This window comes from Physella acuta, unplaced genomic scaffold (genome assembly GCF_028476545.2).
Source record: "Physella acuta isolate Inbredline_101_S28 unplaced genomic scaffold, ASM2847654v3 ptg001292l, whole genome shotgun sequence".
Lineage (NCBI taxonomy): Eukaryota > Metazoa > Mollusca > Gastropoda > Physidae > Physella > Physella acuta.
In genome coordinates this window covers 16,370-37,451 of record NW_026732807.1, presented here as the reverse complement: position 1 = coordinate 37,451, position 21,082 = coordinate 16,370, and the positions used below count along the sequence as shown (strand labels likewise).

Genomic DNA, 21,082 nt, shown 5'->3' with positions numbered 1-21,082 from the left:
GATCTAAGGCAAATCTCACGTGTCGAGATGAAGGTAAGATGATAGGTGTCATGGCCGCCTGCCCAGCAGCTAGGTGGCGCTGTCAGACGGAGAAGCTCACTAATGAAATCACACGTCTGCCATCTCCAACTGTATTTATAGTCAGAGAATTCTTGCAGTCTATATCCGGTCTCCGGGCTCCATACCACGTTCATATCTGTTGTCTAAGGTTTGGTAACCCGTCAAGGTAAGGGTTATGGACGTTTGCTTTAATATAGATTAAATAAAATTGTTTGTTTTCAAATAGTGTAAGCTTACGATTTTTTTTTAATTGTTGCTTTTGTTTCTGCAATAATGCGTTATTTTTTTTTTTCGGTATTTTTACTTTCTCGTATATACGTAGTATAGAGAAAGTATTGTAATCGTGCAAAAAAAAAAATCGAGATTTTTACAAATCTCGACGTTTTACACCTCACTGATACGGAAAAACATAATTTTACAATCTTGTCCGTATGTCTGTGTGTGTGTGTGTCTGTCTGTCTGTCTGTCCGTGTGTAAACACGATAACTTGAGTACCGTTACAGCTAGGTTGATGAAATTTCATATATAAGTATTTTATCAAAATCGTAGATCCGTATCAACTTTTGAGCGATTTCCGATAACCGGAAGTGGTACTTTTCCTACTTTGAATTTTTCAAAAGCCTATAACTTGAGTACTATTTCAGATAGATAAATGAAATTTCACATGTAAGTAAAAGATCTAATTCTCTACCTTCTGTTAAATTTTGAGTAATTTCCGTTGACTGGAAGTAGTAATTTACGCTACTTCCGATTTCTCAAAAAACTAATGTAAATTTTTAAAGTACTAATAATATTGCGCACTATTATACGCGTTTTTATTCGGCGTTTGCTTGGTGCGCAATGTTTTTTTTATGAGATTCTATTCTATTTTTAAAAGTTTAAGTATTTAAAATGGATTAAAAATCATAACTATATCCCCAGTTACCATCCCCTGTTGTTTTATATAAGAATATTCGAGAAAGTTTAGGGGAGATCACTACCGGTTTATTTAAAATGTGTTTATTCCAAGAAGTTAAGTGAAATTTGACCACGCGGCTTTGTAGACTCTCGGCTTCAGTTCAAATCGGCATTTATTTCGCTAAATTCCCCCCTCCCCCCCCTCCCACCCGTTACTAAAAGTCTACTAGTATGCTTTCAAATAAACTGAAGTGAATGACTCTTTTCCAATATCTCAGATAATGACTGACACGCTCCCTATATCCCAGCTAGCGACCGACTCTTTTCTAATATAACTGACCTAGATGAAGACTGACACTTTCCCAATCTATGACAAGCAGATCTTCCACCTATGTCGTCACTTGCTATAGTCCGTTCCCCTAAACTAAGCAATTGCTTGTAGCTAAAACTAACAGTAATTCAAACCATACAGTCGCCTACAAGCTTCATCTCTGGAATATAAAATTGACCTTTATTCTAACTGACACAAGTACTTGTTTTACTAACACTAACCCTAACCAACCAATAAAAAATCACCATTATAGTAAATTACGCTAGTAGTTGTAGCACTAACCCTAACACTAGCCAAACAATTGCCTACTAATTCTACCTCTAGCGTCAAACTGACGATTATACTAACATCAGTTTCTGTAACCCTAACCCTAACAGCCAACCTTCTCTTTACTCTGCCCCCTATAGATGCGCCTTGTACTGATTCCACTTCTGGTGCTGGTGGCCACTGTGAGAGCAGAGACCGACGTTGATGTCAACGATGAGGCGGTGGAGCTGAACCGTCGTCTTTTGGATCAATTATTGGGTGGATTATTGGGTGGAGGTGGTGAGGGTCTTCTGGGTGGATTATTGGGTGGAGGTGGTGGCGGAGGTCTTCTGGGTGGAATACTGGGTGGTAATAATGGATCAGGTCTTCTTGGTGGATTATTGGGTGGGAGTAACGGTCTTCTGGGTGGATTATTGGGCGGAGACGGAGGTCTTGTTAGTGGAGTATTGGGAGAGAAAGGTCTGGTAGGCAGCCTGTTAGGTCCAAATGGTCCCGTTGGAGGTATTTTAAATAGTTTGGTTGGACCTTTAGTGGATCAACTGTTGGGACCAAAGGGGCTGTTGGCTGGGCTTGGGTTGAACAAAGGGCTTGTGGGTAATCTCGTCAAAACCCTGTCCCAAACACTCGGTCTGGACGTGGGCGAGATCCTGGAAATCGTCGGGAAAATCCTGTGCTTGATTAGAAAACTCGGCCTGGGTGTCGTCATTCAGCTGGTCAAGATTCTACAGCTGGACGTCCTGTTGTCCCTGAACAATTTCCTCTGTAACGCCAACGGCTCCCGTCTGTTTGATCTCAACGTCGTCGTCAACGGAACGGCGCAGATTGGCGGCATCGACTGTCTCTTGAACACAGTGACCAGCGTGGTAGGCTTGGACTACCTGCTCCCCTCTGTCAAAAGTATCCTTGGTACTGGGCTGAACGAGAAGTGCAAGACGCCCGCTGGGAACTCCCTCATCAAGGGGGTCTTCGATCTCTTAGGCAAGGTACTCAACCCGGAACTAGTGAAGAGAGTTGTCGTTCTACTCAACGCTGTCGATTTAACTGACCTGACGGTATCTGTTCCTAAAATTCTAAAAGCTCTCGAATGTCTGTTAGAATACTTCGGCGTCGGGCTAAAATTAGATTTCCTGTTGAACCTCCTTAATGTTGTTGGTCTCAAGGCCGTCATCGGCGCCGAAGTTCAGTTCTGCAACTCTACTAATGCTGGTCTGAAAGCCGACGCTCTTCTGAATTTAAACGGTATAGTCGGTTTAGATATAGTCGGCGCTTTGGTCAAGAGCCTGGGGATTAGCCCACTTCTGGACATCATCACCAAGATTACCACTGAGCTCGGGCAAATCACGCTGGACGTCTTGCGGGTCGTCTTGTGTCTGATCGACAGCCTCGGTCTGAAGGTCGTCCTTGACCTGTTCAACACTCTCAATGTCACCGCCATCTTGGGTCTGTCTGCCGTGACTTGCAGCCAACAAGGAACCCCGGCTCTGCTGTCCGCCGCCGTGCAAGTGTGCAGAGGCCCAACTACACCCGAATGCGAGGCGTAAGACCTTCTTTTACTTATCACCTCGTCTTTACCTTTGTAGATTTAAGATTCGCGTAGTCATTTTAGATAGTCTTACCAGTGGCGTAGCGAGGTCGGGTGTCACCCGGTGCGGCAGTTAATGGTGTCAACCCCCAGAGGCGTAGCGATCCTTCTCGGGGACAAACTTTCAATTTTCGATTTGCACCCCCCTCTCAAACTTTCGATTTGCACCTCTTAAAAGACTATTTAACACTCGAATTAATCACCTAATTAAGTGGAATTATCATTTTTCTACGTATATTTTGCTATATTTTACCTTGGTGTCACCCCCCCCCCCCCCTAAATGGTGTCACCCGGTGCGCTCCGCACCCCACCCTTGCTACGCCACTGAGTCTTATTTATTTATTCAATGCAGAAGAAAACTAAGTAGTCAAGAAGCTATATTGGAAGATTTTGACAATTATCAATGAAAAATCAGCTAAATATAAATTGATATATCAGTATTTATAGAAAATTTAGCTTTGTAAAAAGAAAGATAAAAAAAACACAGTTACAAACTAATAATGCAAAATAAATATACACTACAATTACACACAGGCATAGAAACACTCTGATACACTTTTACATTCCCGCTGCTAATAAACTAACACAATATGCTTCTAACAGCGCAATACAGGTTGCGTTCGACAGTAACCCGTGTGCAGATGTTTGTGGTGCTTGCGAGCAGTTGGTTTCCATCAGTGTAGAGTACCAAGCGGCCTCTACGTCATGCTTGGACAAATGTAGCCTGGACTGCCCTGCTTACTTGAGTAAGTTATAACATAATTGTATGTTTATAGCATAACTATATGTGATAGATTCCCCAGCTTACTTAAGTAATTACATATTTGTATGTGATAGATTACCTATAACTTGAGTAAGTTATAACTCAGCTGTATGTGATAGACTGCCCAGCTTACTTGAGTAAGTTATAGCATAAATGTATGTGATATATTACCTATAACTTGAGTAAGTTATAGCATAACTGTATGTGATAGATTCTCCAGCTTACTTGAGTAAGTTATAGCATAACTGTATGTGATAGATTCTCCAGCTTACTTGAGTAAGTTATAGCATAATTGTATGTGATAGATTCCCTAGCTTACTTGAGTAAGTTATAGCATAACTGCATGTGATAGATTTCCCAGCTTACTTGAGTAAGTTATAGCATAACTGTATGTGATAGATTCCCTAGCTTACTTGAGTAAGTTACAGCATAACTGTATGTGATAGACTGCCCAGCTTACTTGAGTAAGTTATAACTGTATGTGATAGATTCCACAGCTTACTTGAGTAAGTTATAGCATAACTGTATGTGATAGATTCCCTAGCTTAACATAACTGTATGTGATAGATTACCTATTACTTGAGTAACTTATAACATAACTCTATGTGATAGATTCCCTAGCTTACGTTAGTGAATTATAATACAGCTAAATGTGATAAATTACCAGTTACTTCATTGAGTTAAAAGTATGAACAATAGAAGTATAACCAATAAATAGATCGCAAATAAATACTTTAATTATCCTTATAATTGCCCGCTTTCTTCTTACCCATCTGGAAATTTCAAATCCCCCCCCCCCCCCCCTCTCCACGTAGCAAAATATGTGAAATCAACCCAGCACTTTTGTTATTCGTTTTACGACATTGAAATATTTTTAAAAAAAAATTTCAAAGCGAGTTTAACATAGTTTACGTAAATTAAAACGTGTTGTCTTTGAGTGTGTGGTGGAACTAATCCGTGAAACTAATCCATGAAACTAATCCATGAAACTAATCCGTGGACATTTGCTTCCAGGTGGGTCAGCTACAGTGACCACACCTGCTCCTGGTAGTGGTGGCATTGGCTCCGGGCGTTAAGCAGACCTCAACGTGGCAGCAGACGGCTTAGTATGCGATCAGTACAAATACAAATGGACTACTGCAACTATTGCTACTGTTGCTACTTCTGCTGTTACTAACGCTGCTACAATAATATAAACAATAAAACTTGAAGCATACAATTCAGACTGTTATTTTTTTTTTTCTGTTCCCCAAACATTCTTCTTTCTTCTTCGTTCTTAATTTTAATGTTGGAAGGGATCCCCTCCAACACTATTAAATATACGTGTCAACTGGTTGTGCGCATACAGAGTTTCTTTCATGCATCTCTTCGGGGGGGGGGGGAGGGGGAAATCCCCCCCCCCCCCGAAAATAATTTCAATCCCCCCCCCCCCCCCCACGGAGAAAAAAGTCTGGAATAAACACTGGCGCCATATAGGCCGTTGACTCCGATTTCAGCCTGCTTTTCTTTTTGGATTTGCTTCCATAGCCTTTTCCAACCAAGAACGAACTACAAGGCAGCAGATGTTTGATTTTGGAGTTGTCTCTCCTAGAACAGTGGCTGTGCCCAGCTAACGAGCCTCCAGTGTTTCTTCCAGACTTTTTTCTCCGGGGGGGCACTTGAAATCTTCGGGGGGGGGGGGGCGGACACTGTTAAAAGTATATATTTTCTATATAAATTATGTAAATTTCATTTCGTTCGGGGGGTGGGGGGGGGGGCGGTAAGAAACTCTGCGAGCCTCGTCTGCCCGAAGGTTTGAACTCGATACTTTTAGCAACCACGAGCTTTTCCGACTCGACCACGCCGACCCCAAACATTAACAACGTAGCGTTTGCTAAAATTCAGTTCAAAATTATTTTCTGAAATGAAAGAAAAAAATGTGTGTTGTTTTCTAAACACTTTCCCTCCATGTCAACCTCAGGAGTGCGATATCTCTTTGTAGACGATATCTCTTTGTAGACGACCCCAAAGGTCATAGATAGCAGATAACTTATTTGGTTTATCATATTTTAACTTTAAGAAGAAATATCTGTTCCATTTTTTTTCTAGTAGGCCTACATGTCAAGTCGCGTTATCCCCTTTCAAAACTGTTACTGAATCACAGTTTCTATTCAGACTTTTTTTTCCCGGGGGGGGGGGGGGGGGTGGAGGGGCACTAAATTTTCAGGGGGACGGATACTTGTAATAGTATATATTTTCTACATAAATTCAATTTCGCTCGTGTGGAAAAGGAGGGGGGGGGGGGGACGACTGTAGGCGTTATCCTGTCGCCCCCCCTCCCTCAGCAATGAAGAGATGCCTGAAAGAAACTGCTGATTCAAGAGAATTTCACGTTACCGGGGGGGGGGGGGGGGATGGCTGCAGTGTGTCGTCATTTTAAGTGTGTGTTTGGGGGCGGGGGCGACTTTTTCTGATGACGTGTGGCCATGTGTGTAAACAAATTACATTAAAGATTATTTCTCTGGTAGTTAAAATAAATCTATTTAAAAAATATTAACCTACCTAGAATAAGTTAAACTAAGATCTATACTAGTAAATGTGTAGTCTACTCATACAAAAAAGCATTAAAATTTGTCCTTTGGTAATATAATTTGGTTTTATTTTAGAAATTGTTTCCTTAAAAAAACAAATCATAACGGACAAAGCAACTTCGCTTAACAACATCCGCGCGATCATTAGTCACACAGAACAAAAAAAAACGCGCGTGACACTTAATTGGTTTTTAATTGTCTTGTTTTTTTTTTTGACACGTCATTTCAGTTAACCAATTTTTTTTTTAACTTAAGAATTTGCGGGTTATGTCCCCTTTTCCAAGAATTCTGCGTTATTTCCAGATCGAGACCGAAACTAAAGACCCAGATGAGTCAGATAATAGAGAAGCCAGAGTAGGTTATACAAAAAAAAAAACAAAAAAAAAAACAACACACAATTGCAAGATAAATGCACAGTAAAGTTCACTTTCAAACCTGACGGTCTATATGGCAAGTGAAGTAGAGTTCCTTTCTAACCTGACGGTCTATAGGGCAAGTGAAGTAGAGTTCCCTTTCTAACCTGACGGTCTATAGGGCAAGTGAAGTAGAGTTCCCTTTCTAACCTGACGGTCTATATGGCAAGTGAAGTAGAGTTCCTTTCTAACCTGACGGTCTATAGGGCAAGTGAAGTAGAGTTCACTTTCAAACCTGACGGTCTATAGGGCAAGTGAAGTAGAGTTCCCTTTCAAACCTGACGGTCTATAGGGCAAGTGAAGTAGAGTTCCCTTTCAAACCTGACGGTCTATAGAGCAAGTGAAGTAGAGTTCACTTTCAAACCTGACGGTCTATAGGGCAAGTGAAGTAGAGTTCACTTTCAAACCTGACGGTCTATAGGGCAAGTGAAGTAGAGTTCACTTGTTTCTGTGACCTCGGCATATAAGAGATAGCTCTACCGCTAGACCACTCAGTTTCCGGTGCTTGCTGTTAATTCAAGAAAAATCATCGTCACAAAACGCCTACATTCAACAAAAAATAAGCAAACAAAACTTTCAGCTTTAAACAAATTATTGCCAAATAGCATTAAGGAAATAATAGTGTCTCTAACTGTATAATATTATTTGGGTAAGACCCTTTTTGCAAAGAAACACAAAAAAACGCAAATGGGATTGCATCAGACACATATACATCACAAGACAGGCACTATAAGATTGGAACCCCAAGGGAAACACGACCGTAGGTAGACCACGGGAAATTTCAAGCGCCCCCACCCCAGAGAAATGTCTAAAAGAAACCCTGGCTGAACTCAAGACACGTGTGGGGGATAGCCTTTATGTTCCGTACCCTACCACTTATCCTAAACAGAACAATCGGTAGGCTACTGCAAAGTGGCGCAGCGAGATAGGGTGTCACCCGGTGCGGCATTTAATGGTGTTTTATCATTTATGTACGCATTAAATTAAAATTAATGGATGTTTAATTTGTTTATCTTCTAATGACTCGATCGTGTTGTTGTTTAGGACTAACAGGGCTTCTATATTATAATTCACGGCCAATATCCTGTGTCAAATGAAAACAAACACACACACACACATACATTGGTGGATCGTGTCCCGGTTTTTGATATCGATTTAAATGTGAGTTGTCCATCAGATAATGCATTGGCTAACCTTTTGAAAACCCTTTCTGGATGGTTCCCCCCCCCTAGCAGAAGCGTAGCGAGGGGGCGGGGGGGGGGGGACGGACATATGTCCCCGGGCGCCGACCTTAGGGGGCGCCAAAATGGGTTGGAAAAATAAATTGAAAGGTTGAGGGGGGTGCAAATCAAAATTTTGAGGGGGGGGGGTTGCAAATTGAACAGTTTGTCCCCGGGAAGGGTCTCTACGCCTCTGCCCCCTAGTATAATCTTTTAATAAAGTCACGAGGAGGGTGGTTTTCATTATCGAAACGCTGAGATTATGGGGATGGGGTGGGGTAAATTGACACGTAAGATGTCGTCGTTAATAGATGACCGCTTACCTGATAATGATATCGATTTAGGCTATATTTTGTCTTTTTTAAAACATAAAATTACGAAAAACATGAGCACTGCAACATAAACTAAAACAGTGCTTATAGACGAACCATTTAAGGCATTTATCGCGTGTTTTTGGTCTTTTTTTTTACCCTCTTGTTTTGGATTTAAATGAAAGAAAAAATTTTTTGGTGCGATTTTATTTAATTTTCTTCTAGGTCAAAAGAGACAATTTTACTGTGGTCTTTACCATAGATCTCATATCGTGTTGCTAACTATGGAATTCAACAAATGCGGCTTATGACTTCGGTTAAAGTGTAGTTTATGTTATCAGATAATGGGTGCCCAGGGGATTATTATTTATTGACCAATGGCCACAACTCGATCACAAGACATACAGGTGTTGAAACGATGTACAAAAGGAAAATCGAAATTAGGTCAAGCATGTGACAAAAATCATGTGACTAGTCTGAAAATTTTACGTCACTGTTTGTTTATCCCCACAATGGTGGTTGGAATCGATCCAAATATATCCATGAACTATAAAACGTAGTATTAAAAGAATATTAAAGAAATAGTTGTATATCTCAGACAAAATATACATGGAAGTGTTTATAAAAATAAAATATAATGAGTAATAATTTAAAGTTTTTATAAAAATTGATAAAACTTAGCAGTGCTATTCAATCTTTACAAGTAATCGCAGGCATATTTATATCGAATACCCAGGACAGCCTTGAGGAGTATAAATAATCTGTGGTGTAGGCATTGAACTCTACCAAGCAGAAGTCTGTCGCTCTCAGGCTTAAGCCTTAAGTCCATCTAGTGGTTTCATTTAATTCTTCAATCATGTTGAAGTTGGTGGTCGTTGCACTGCTAGCTAGCCTCGTGGCAACAATTTCAGCTGAAAAACACTGGGCCCTTCTTGTCGCTGGTTCGAATGGCTTTTATAACTACAGACACCAGGTACGCTTACAACCAATCCTCATCAGTAGTACTAGTACACTTAGTACACAAGTTAGGCCTATTTATTTACTATTACTTTGTTTATAACTTTATTAATATTATTAGGGCCTAGTTAGTTTTTAATCAGAACTTAGAGTTTAGTTAGTAACTTAGTATGTAGGCCTATGTATGTATAGTATAGGCCCTAGTTAATATTAAGTACTAAGTGTAGGAGTTAAGAATCTTAGTTAAGAACTTGTAAGGCATTTTTTTGTGATTGTTGTAAATAAGATATGATTATGTAGTAATGTAGGCCTATAGTATACTGTGTAGATCTAGATCAAAATCAGATTATCTACTAGATCTAGTATTAGTATCTAGACTAGAATTGACTAGATCTAATACTTAACTAATTCTAATAAATGACAAAGTACAAAGTTCTAATTTTTACAGTAATAGACAGTAATAGTACTAGATCTGGATGATATTTTGAGTGGACCCTTTGTATTTTGTATCCCTAGCAACCGGCGGTCTTGTTGTTGCATTCATTGAGTTAAATATAAATTCAAAACGATTCTATAGGCCTAATGCCTAATAGTACAGACTTTTTAAAAATTAAACATGTCATGTTCCCATGATTTTTTTCCAGCACCTAAGAAATTTTTTTAAATAAAAATATGAATAGTAAATCTGATTATCAGATTTTAATCATCAAACTATTAGGCCTAACTAAATTACATAAAGTGATGCTGTACAGATAAATTATCTATGCTTTGAGAAATTGGCTTTTCTCGTTAGACGCATATTCCTTTATGGTCTTATGCCGCCGAGATTTTTCTTTTGTGGCTCAGCCCTATGCGCCTAAACATGCCTGTTTGATTAATGCTACCATTTGTTTGGTTAATGCCATTTTTTTCACTATTAAGTTCGACAGTGGCGTAGCCAGGATCGTCTCAAGGGGGGGGGGGGGGGGGTTTCCAATTTTTACCCGGGGACAAACTTTCGAATTGCACCCCCCCTCAAACTTTCGATTTGCACCCCCCCTCAAACTTTCGATTTGCACCCCCCCTCATACTTTTTACATATACCGAGGGGTCTATGGGGGGGGGGGGGGGTTATGACCCCCCTAACCCCCCCTGCCTACGCCACTGAAGTTCGATGCTGCTTTTTAAAATCATGATGTTCATTGCTTAGTAATTAAAAGTAATGCACAAAAAATCCGCATCTATTATGTTTAAATTTTTAAATTTAAATGCACATTGATTTTTTTTTATTAAATATTAATTAGGCCTAATTACTGTAAGCAACAATTAAAAAAAAATATTTCCCCTCACTTGGTCGCACAGTAAGGAAAAAAAATTCTGAACTTTTGTAATCAGGCTAATAAAATTTGAACACAGTTCTATAGATTGTATGATAAGCCTACAAATAAAACATGTTTTTTTTTTTTTACAGGCAGACATATGCCATGCATTTCATGTCCTCCGAAATCATGGTATTCCTGAGGAGAACATTATTGTCATGATGTATGACGACATTGCCTACAGTATGAGGTGAATACATTTTTCAACAAGATTTTTATTTTGCCACTTTTTCTCGTAACTAGTATCGGTTCTTTTTTACACCAACATTAAAACTTATGGGAACAGCGTGGCCTAGCGGTAGACTGCTAAACTGATAGTCTCGAGTTCGAATCTTGGTTCAAGTCAATAGAATGTCAGAGTCCACCCAGCATTAGGGAAAGTAAAGGCGGGTGGGCATAGTTCTAACCACACTATCCTTTCAAATGCTAAGGTCTCTGAAACAGATGAACTCCACCATTATCTGCCTCATGTGTTTTGGAGAAGAATGGGAAAAGAAGATGAACATTAAAATTTACTTTTTAAAAAATGTGTTTTCATATTTATTTATTTTTATTACAGCAACCCAGTGAAAGGTGAAATAATAAATCATCCAAATGGCCCGAATGTCTACAAGGGTGTTCCTATACATTACTCTAGAGAAGTGAGTACTTTTAATTATCTGTTGAAACTCATGCACACTCAGAGATTGTGGACCCTCATCTTCAACCATTAGTTCATCTAAATATAGTTAAAAATTAAATTTGATAAAAACGTTCTGATTCTGTACAACACATTTAATCCTAGAAGCATTTTAAACAGTACAGAATTATTTTTATTAGAACTCAGCTGTAGGTCTATTCAAACTAAATTTTTTCTAGTGTACATTGTTCTGCAATAATTATTTCCTTTTGACTTGGGATGTGTCAACAACTGATTGTACAATTTTAAAAAAAAAATTGTTTGATTTTTATTTTTACATGAATGTTTACAATCATGAATAATTGTTTTCTATAAAAAAAAGTAATGTAAAAATCTATTTTTTTGTTATGAACAGGAAGTAACACCAGAAGTTTTTCTAAAAGTATTGACTGGAGATGCTGAGGGAATTAAAAAACTTTTGGGCAGAGAAGGAAAAGTTATCACTAGGTAAACATTTCTTTAATATTTAAAAGCAATAGTTAATAATTTTTATTTGGATAAAAATGGAACCGCATGGCCTAGTGGTAGAGCGCTAGTCTGCTAATCTCAAAGTTTTAAGTTAGAATCTGGGTTCAAGTCTGCAGAACGTCCCTGTCCACCCAACTGGGCATAATTCTGACCACACTATCTCTTCACATGCAGAGGTCACAGAAACAGGTGAACTCTACTTCACTTGCCCCAAGGACAGTCAGGTTTGAAAAGGGGGCTTTACTTTTTGTAATGTGGAAAATATTCACTTTTATTTATTAATTTTTAAAATTTATCTTTTTGTATCTAAACTTTTAGTGGAGCAGATGACAGGATCTTTGTCAACTTTGCTGACCACGGTGCTCCTGGTATTTTGGCTTTTCCTCAAACCTATGTAAGGGATTTACACGTTTATACCTGTTTCAATTTTTAAAGTTTTATCTATATGCTTATGGTTAAAATAAATATTAGAAACCGTATATATACTAATACAAGTCCTTTAGATATTCAAACATTAGTTTGTTCTATACAAAAGTGTGTTGTCATACTTTGTGAACCAACCCAGTCAGGTGCCATAACTCCATATTACCTTGATCCTAGGAGTGTTGTGTTTATAGACAAATCCCTAAATGGTACTGAAAGTACACCATTTTGTTCTTGCAGTAATTAGTGTCTAAATCTCATCCCCAGTTACATGCTGAAGATCTTCACACAGCTATCAAGACCATGCACGCCAACAAACGTTACAAACAGGTAAGCCATATGTTACTTTTCCATCCTTTAAAGCTGTTGCTGGTAATTTATTTGAATGGCTGTGACACACTTGTCTGGCTGTGACCTACTTAACTATTATGATTTTAAAAAAGTGTGATTCCTATATTTTCACCAACCTTATGTTGCAGATGGTGATGTACATTGAGGCTTGTGAGTCTGGCTCCATGTTCTACAACCTTTTGGAATCTGATATCAATGGTAGGCCCTCCAACCTCTTACATACTTTACATTTGGAGTTTTTATGAACCTCAGATTTTATTTTTTAGTCACCAAATTTGCCATCAAACTTAATAGTGAAAAAAAATGGCATTAACCAAACGGTCCTCCAGCCTCTTACATACTTTACATTTTGTTTTTATAAACCTCAGATTTTATTTTTAGTTGTCAAATCTGCCATTCCTATATATAGTACAGGGTACGTGCGGCCTCCAGGAGGTCCTGGAAAACTCCTGAAAACTTAAAATACTTAAAAACCTCCTGGAATTCTCCTGAAATTTAAAAATTCTCATGAAACCTCACAAAATTTCATTAACCATCGCAAAACCCGACCAAAATTATTACTATTAGTAACTTTTCAATTTTTATAATCTGGAATGACGTGTTTTTTGAAACGTGATTGTATGGTGCGTTCATAAGATAAAAGCCAATGTCTACTATACTAAAAGTTTTGGATGTAGGACTGAGTCCATCCAGCTGTAATGGGTACCTGACTTGCATCAAGGAGAGTAAATACAGCTGGCTATAGTGCTCATCACACTATCCCTTCATATGCCAAGATCATAATAAAGAGACCTCTACTTTATCTTTCCCATGGACCACCAGGTCCATAAGAGTTGTATTTAAAACCTTAATTCACATAGAATTTTCTTGAAGCATTTTTATGTAGTTTCCTTATTTTAATGGCAGTTTAATGTGTACCGTGTTTCTGACTTGCGTCCCCAGTTTTTGTGACAACAGCTGCCAACCCTGATGAATCTTCCTACGCCTGCTACTATGATGAGAGAAGACAAACTTACCTCGGAGATGTGTACAGTGTCTTCTGGATGGAAGATTCAGATGTTGTAAGTTCGACTCTTTTACCTGTAGCTTTTCTTCGTTCTTGATTGTGTTTAAGGGTTTCAATAATTGCCACTTAGCGGATGAACTGGACTGTGGTCTCCAGATGTTCTTAATTGCACATTATGAGATTTCCTTAAATATAATTCAAGATCAATTCATTAATATATGTCCATATAATTCAAGATCAATTCATTAATATATGTCCATATAATTCAAGATCAATTCATTAATATATGTCCATATAATTCAAGATCAATTCATTAATTTATGTTCATATAACTCTGACTTATGCCTGCTTCTCTTTCCTGATACCCTTTATTCTCACTTGAACAATCTGCAAGACAGCAGTTGTTTGATTTTGGATTTTTATTTCTTAAATGTGATGCTGTTCCACTTGTCAGCTGAGACATTTGTGTGTTGTGCTGCATGTTATTTAATGTTAAAATTTATGTGTTAGTAAGTCATGGTTATATTATCATAAATAAAAAAAAAAAGTAAAGTACACTTTCAAACCTTATGGTCTATGTAGCAGGTGAAGTAGAGTTAACCTGTTTCACTGACCTTGGCATTTGGAGTGGGGAGGGGGGATAGTGTTGACAGCACTATGCCCAGCTGAAGTAATGTTAGCTATTATGAGTAATGCACCCATTAGAGATGGATGGACTCAGGGGTGTTGTATAGAATAGCACCCGGGATCCCAACTTGAGACTTTGTGATTACCGCTAGGAAGCTCTACCATTTGACCACACCGCCCCCATTCAAATGAAATAATTGTACACAATAATTGTTTAAATAGGAGGACCTGTCTCAAGAAACCCTGCAAAGCCAGTTCAAGTTGGTGAAGAAGGAAACCAACACAAGTCATGTGATGGAGTATGGAGATTTGGTAGGTCAAGTTTTTTTTAAGCCTTCCATCTATCCATCCATCCCTGTGGCTCTACTTGAGCCTGCTTCTCCACATTCTTTCACTCCTACTTATCTGCTGTTGTAAATCAGGACTCACAGTTGCCGTAGGTTTGTCTCCTCATCTTCTATCTAACTGAACTTTAGGTCATCGCCCTTTTAGGTTGTGATTAAATACCATCTTAACCCTTCTGTTATCTGCTAACTTCTTCTTTATTTAAAAACCTGAGTAGAGCAGTGACCTTGCAGACTCAGCTAAGTTTATATCACACTTGTAGATAACTCTAAAGCTGACCTGGTGACCTTTTGACCCTGACCTGGTGACCTTTTAATCCTGACCTGGTGACCTGAAAGTCTATCAGCATCAAGTGTCTGCTTGTTTTGTCTGCATTGAGATATCAGATGATATTTAAAGGTTTAAGATGACCTGTAGATACTGACTAAAACATCAGAAGAATACAGCCATTATCAGGCCTCAACTCTTGACATTCTCAACAAGAAAGAAATAGCAATTGATTACTTGTTACTTATCCCATTTACTGTCCAGAAAACAGATTTTTATATACTGTTTGACCAATCCAAATGACACTTATTCAACTATTGTACGTTTTCATTTCTGAGGGCTAGTTAAATACTAACGATATAGTTAGGCAGTATACAATCCAGTGTACTTATTTTATTAAATTTTAGTCTTAACAGCTAAATTAATTTTTTAGCCAGTAATACATTATAATAAAAAGCCTGATTCATTATGAGAAGCATTTTTATTAAAACATGTGGGGAGGGGGGGGGGGCGTTCTTGAAAATATAATATTGCATGTCATGGTCTTTTGAAAAGTTAACATAATATGGGGTAATAATATGAGTGCATGTGTTTTAAACTTGAGAATTCCTTGGCCACTTATTGTTGATGGGATGGTTGGGTTGAGTAATAATCCACACCAGTACTCAACCTGTCAGAGTTGGATGGCATCAAGGTTGTCCTTCTGACTTCAATCCGCGATCCAGATTTTCAGATTAGCAGCCGTTGAGGAAAAATATGGAAAAATTAATTTCACCTGTCATTATTTTAAATATCTCAATACCAACATGGAAACTACAGAACTGTTACTATACCTAGTTGTAGCACACAGAACTAATGGCCAAAGTCAAGAAAATATTTCTATCTTTGTTTTATCGCTGGATTTTTAAAAACTTTTTTTTATTAATGACAGAAAATGGGCAACTTGAAATTGGCAGACTTTCAAGGCAATCTGACCTCCAGGACATTCAATTTTGGCAGAGGTTTGCCATATCACCCCACAGTAAGTCTTTCTTTTAATGACTCATTAATTAAACACCAAAATCAAGTTTAATTAATCAGCCAATACACTGCATTGTAAATTAATACGCCATAACTGTAATGCATCCGAACACAACTTAATATTGTGATGTTTCCAGGTGGATGCTGTACCCTCAGAGGATGTGAAGATGGAAATCCTTAAAAGAAAAATTAGATCAGACAGCAGCAACCAAGAAACTCTGAAAGCTTATGAATCCTTGATAAAGGTAGGGCAATGTTTTTTTTTTTAATATCACGTCAATAAATTAATTGAATTTTAGCTTTTGATACAAAAATATTAAATTTAATCTGCTAAAACTGTTGAATATACTCCAAATTACTTTTAAACGAATGTCGTCACTGTAGTGATTTAGCTTTTATTTGATAGTTGAAGTAAATTTTTGGGTTTGACAAGACTTCAGAGAAATTAAATCTGCTTAAACTATTGAATTTAAATGAAAAAAAAAACATTTGATCTACTTACACTACTGAATTTAAACTTAAAAAAAAAAAAAATTTAATCTACATCATTAAACTATTAGTTTGAACCAAACTAGACCAAGATGAGCTTTGTAATTTTAATTTCACTTATATCAGAAATATCCATGCATGTGTCATTTATAAAAATTAACACAACTAATTAATGAGCGCCTGATCTTGCAGCTGAAACAGGAGAGTGAAGACTACTTCAAGAAGGTTGTTGAACTTGTGACCCCCTTCCCCCTGTACGAGATATACCTGCACGCCCCACTCCAGTTCACAGACTTCAAATGTTACAGGGAGAGTCTGAGGCTTATTTCAGACATGTGCCCTGGTCTGAGTCTTGTACAGGTAACGTTACTTCAGACTAATTTTAAAACCTTTTTTTTTTTTTGCAACTTAGTTTTAAGTTTTAGAATAAATTTTTTTTAGTAAAGTAAAAACAAAAGTAAAGAATACTCTTTAGACTTAACGAACCTTTGGGCAAATGAAGTAGAGTTTATGTTTTTGGCCTCGGCATATGAAGGGAAGGTGTGGCCAGCACTATGCCCAGCCGCTTTTACTTGAGTTAGGTACCCATCACAGCTGGGTTGACTCGGAAATGTTCTACTGACTAGTACCGGGGTCGAACACTCAACTTTCAGGTTAGCAGCCCAGCACTTTACCTTTTAGGCCACGCCGTCCCATAATTTCATTTAGAATCTCGTAAGTTATTGTCAGGTCTAAAAATTATTTTCCAAAATTTTTATTTTCAAACCTAGTAATAAAACTAAAAAAAAATTAGTTGTATTTACCATAGTTCAAGTCTGTTTTTGGCAAGATTATTATAACAAAACACATGGCAAAACTCTGGATGCTACTTTATGTGTAATTAGCTCATACACCCATTGTAATAATTTTTAGTTAACCCAATGCTCACAAAATGTGTACACAAGCATTTACCACCTTGCCCCAACATTGGATTGGGGGGGGGGGGGGGGGAAATTACTAAATTTTCATAGTTATAATATATTTTTGTCCAAAGGGGTTGCATAGCTCCAGGCTAACACCTCACCTAATGCGCCACTAGAGTTCCATTTCATTCATGCGGTTGTTTTACATTTCCATTGACATGATTTTGTGTACTTAGACAAACTCCATCAAACATAAAGTCACACGCCATACATTTACACCTATTTTAGTTGAAAATTACAATTTGATGTGTTAATCAAATAATTTGTTGTAAATTTCTGCAGAATCACTAGGTTGTATTGGTGATTTTATTTGAAACTGTTTTATATCTGTAAAATGACTGATTTGTATTATTGAATGTGTTGTTTCTATGGCTGAGTTGTGTCATTGATTGTGTTGTTTCTGCAGAATGACTGAGTATCGTTAAATGTTGTGTTTCTGCAGAATGACTATGAGTTTACTTATTGAATGTGTTGTGTTTCTGCAGAATGACTATGAGTTTACTTATTGAATGTGTTGTGTTTCTGCAGAATGACTATGAGTTTACTTATTGAATGTGTTGTGTTTCTGCAGAATGACTATGAGTTTACTTATTGAATGTGTTGTGTTTCTGCAGAATGACTAAGAGTTTACTTATTGAATGTGTTGTGTTTCTGCAGAATGACTAAGAGTTTACTTATTGAATGTGTTGTGTTTCTGCAGAATGACTATGAGTTTACTTATTGAATGTGTTGTGTTTCTGCAGAATGACTAAGAGTTTACTTATTGAATGTGTTGTGTTTCTGCAGAATGACTATGAGTTTACTTATTGAATGTGTTGTGTTTCTGCAGAATGACTATGAGTTTACTTATTGAATGTGTTGTGTTTCTGCAGAATGACTAAGAGTTTACTTATTGAATGTGTTGTGTTTCTGCAGAATGACTATGAGTTTACTTATTGAATGTGTTGTGTTTCTGCAGAATGACTATGAGTTTACTTATTGAATGTGTTGTGTTTCTGCAGAATGACTATGAGTTTACTTATTGAATGTGTTGTGTTTCTGCAGAATGACTATGAGTTTACTTATTGAATGTGTTGTGTTTCTGCAGAATGACTATGCACTGAGGAAACTGCGTGTGATTGCCAACATGTGCGAGGCTGACATCCCTCACCAAAAAATCTGGTCAGCCATTGGTAGAGCCTCGTACGACTCCAGCATCTGCAAGACAACTTCGTAAAGTGAATTCCATCACTTAGGTGTCATCTTAACGATCTTTAATGAAATCATTTAGGTGTCATCTTAACAAGCTTTAATGAAATCATTTAGGTGTCATCTTAATAATTTTTAATGAAATAATTAAGGTTATATCTTAATGATCTGTAATGAAATAACTTAGGTTGTATCTTAATAATCTTTAATGAAATCGTTTAGGTTACATTTTAATGATTTTTAAATAAAACCATTTTGGTGACATCTGAGTGATTTTGAACCAGTCATCTTAGTGACTTCTTCAAGTTTTCTTTACCAGTCACCTAAGATTTGTACAGTAAATTTTAATTTTTTGCATGCTCACTGCGACATTTTTTGTTTTCATATTTGACTTGTGATAATGTTGGAAGTATATGGGAACGAATTGTTGTATGAATGGATGGTACTAAATTATTACCATAAAACCAACTGAACTGCAAATGTTCATTTTAACACTGTCTTTCAGGTCGAAACCATCATAATGTATTGTTATAAAAAGTACTTTCCGATAAAACTGAGACCAAGAGAAACATTGATCCCAGTTAAATATTTTTATAGGTTTAAACTTGCCATAACAGCAAGCTAAACTTGCCGTAACTGCAAGCAAAACTTACCATAACCCCAAGCTTGCGGTAACTGCAGGTTACCGTGACTACAATAAAACCAACATTTGCCTTGGTCGTTTCTCTAGTTTCATGTTAAACAGGCCTGTACCTAATTTCTGTACATATTGTCAAGTCTTTCTTACATGTTTTTTGTTATATTGTCCACCTATTGTTTCAAGGAATCAAAAATATTTCTCACCAATTTTTACTTATCAGAAAGATTATACATTCAGCAGGTTAATTTAGTATTTTGTATACAGCAGCTTTCAAGCTTCATAAAATAATTTTTTTCTGTTTGCTTGATAAAATCTGAACATATTTTAGTGGCTATTTTATCTATTTTTTGCAATTGATACTCCACATTTCATGATTTAACAGTTTCAGGGTTTTAGAAATCTCATTTTATTTTTAGTTTAGGTAGAAATTTGCTTTTGTAAAATTATTCTGATTTTTAATGTTACAAGGATTTATATACACACTGTGCTTAAAACTGCATACATTTCATGTATAGCACGTGTGTTAATAAGGTAATTATAGAAAGGTAAAATGATAATCAAAATGCATTCCTTTGTACAATGTTCTAATTTCAGTTCATGTCAAACGCTTGTCAATTTTTAAAAATTAAACTTCTTTTTGAATAAAAGTAATTGGGACTTGGTTATTTATAATCATTTATAGTGTATTTTTAAACCTTTTTAAAAAAATTAAACACAAATATAGGGCTGCGGCCTAAGCTGTAGAGAGCTAGGCTGCTAACCCAAAAGTTTCGAATTTGAATCCGGGTCCAAGTAAGTCAATAAGTCCCCCAAGCTCTAATGTGTACATAACATATGTTAGGGAAAGTAAAGGCAGCTGGGCATAGTGCTGCCCACACCTCCAAATCCCCAGGTAATAAAAATATATGAACTTTACTTCATTTGCCCAATGTATTGCTAGGTGTAAAGAGGAATCTTTTATATAATAAATGTATGAATATGGGGTTAATATCACAGTTGACTTGAGATAAGCTCTTGTTGATTTATTGTAGGTTTATGGGTCTTTTTAAAATTGATAAAAGATAAGCTTTGATGTCATTTTTATTGCTAGTAATTTGAATTTGAGATAATTTACAAAAAAATTAGACAATACCAGCGGACGTAAAATAAAAGTTCCTTTTAGTACTGAAGGTCCATGAGGCAAAGGAAGTAGAGTTCACCTGTTTCTGTGACCTATGCACATGAAGGGATAGTGTGGTCAGCACTATGCCAAGTCACCTAGTTTCCTTAATGCTAGTTAGATAGGCCTACCCATCAGCGCTGGTTAGACTGAGGGACGTTCTACTGATTCACTCAAGATTTTTGGGTTTGCAATCTAGCGCTCTACCTCTAGGCTACACTGTCCCATAGCAGACTTGGCTTATAGTTCACAGATGATAGTGTGCACCTGTGTAGGTCAGTGTGTACCAGTGTTGGTCAGTGTGTACCTCTGTAGGTCAGTGTGCACCTGTGTAGGTCAGTGTGTACCAGTGTTGGTCAGTGTGTACCTCTGTAGGTCAGTGTGCACCTGTGTAGGTCAGTGTGTACCTGTGTAGGTCAATATGTACCTGTGTAGGTCAGTGTGTACCTGTGTTGGTCAGTGCACCTGTGTAGGTCAGTGTGTACCTGTGTTGGTCAGTGCACCTGTGTAGGTCAGTGTGTACCTGTGTTGGTCAGTGCACCAGAGTAGGTCAGTGTGTACCAGTGTAGGTCAGTGTGCACCTGTGTAGGTAAGTGTGTACCTGTGTTGGTCGGTGCACCTGTGTAGGTCAGTGTGTACCTGTGTAGGTCAGTGTGCACCTGTGTAGGTCAGTGTGCACCTGTGTAGGTCAGTGTGCACCTGTGTAGGTCAGTGTGCACCTGTGTAGGT

At 37.6% G+C, this 21,082-nt stretch overlaps 2 protein-coding genes across 4 annotated transcripts; both read left to right on the top strand.

Moving 5' to 3' along the window:
- The first annotated feature begins 115 nt into the window (after positions 1-115).
- On the top strand, positions 116-5,123 carry LOC131958119 (uncharacterized). 2 transcript variants are annotated; one of them, XM_059322995.1, is made up of 5 exons: positions 116-226; positions 1,696-1,831; positions 1,868-3,092; positions 3,741-3,883; positions 4,915-5,123. In XM_059322995.1, the coding sequence occupies exons 2-5, from the start codon at positions 1,696-1,698 to the stop codon at positions 4,974-4,976; spliced, it is 1,566 nt and encodes a 521-aa protein (XP_059178978.1). In that variant the 5' UTR covers positions 116-226; the 3' UTR covers positions 4,977-5,123. The 2 variants fall into 2 exon arrangements, with proteins under 2 accessions (XP_059178978.1, XP_059178977.1); XM_059322994.1 differs by having other exon boundaries at positions 1,696-3,092.
- Positions 5,124-9,163: 4,040 nt separating this feature from the next.
- LOC131958120 (legumain-like) lies at positions 9,164-19,854 on the top strand. Of its 2 annotated transcripts, XR_009389202.1 has the most exons (14): positions 9,164-9,387; positions 10,822-10,919; positions 11,289-11,370; positions 11,764-11,855; positions 12,195-12,270; positions 12,567-12,629; positions 12,779-12,848; positions 13,593-13,711; positions 14,506-14,595; positions 15,827-15,916; positions 16,053-16,160; positions 16,597-16,764; positions 18,454-18,636; positions 18,672-19,854. XR_009389202.1 is itself a non-coding variant. In XM_059322996.1 (13 exons), exons 1-13 carry the CDS (start codon positions 9,271-9,273, stop codon positions 18,580-18,582), a joined length of 1,302 nt encoding a protein of 433 aa, XP_059178979.1. In that variant the 5' UTR covers positions 9,164-9,270; the 3' UTR covers positions 18,583-19,854. The 2 variants fall into 2 exon arrangements, 1 of the variants encoding a protein (XP_059178979.1); XM_059322996.1 differs by having other exon boundaries at positions 18,454-19,854.
- Positions 19,855-21,082: the final 1,228 nt, after the last annotated feature.

Coding starts and splice junctions, on each gene's coding strand:
- LOC131958119 (XM_059322994.1), top strand. CDS start 1,696: ATGCGCCTTGTACTGATTCCACTTCTGGTGCTGGTGGCCACTGTGAGA. Junction 3,093..3,740: donor ACTACACCCGAATGCGAGGC/GTAAGACCTTCT, acceptor TGCTTCTAACAG/CGCAATACAGGTTGCGTTCG. Junction 3,884..4,914: donor GGACTGCCCTGCTTACTTGA/GTAAGTTATAAC, acceptor ATTTGCTTCCAG/GTGGGTCAGCTACAGTGACC.
- LOC131958120 (XM_059322996.1), top strand. CDS start 9,271: ATGTTGAAGTTGGTGGTCGTTGCACTGCTAGCTAGCCTCGTGGCAACA. Junction 14,596..15,826: donor TGATGGAGTATGGAGATTTG/GTAGGTCAAGTT, acceptor TATTAATGACAG/AAAATGGGCAACTTGAAATT. Junction 16,161..16,596: donor CTTATGAATCCTTGATAAAG/GTAGGGCAATGT, acceptor CTGATCTTGCAG/CTGAAACAGGAGAGTGAAGA.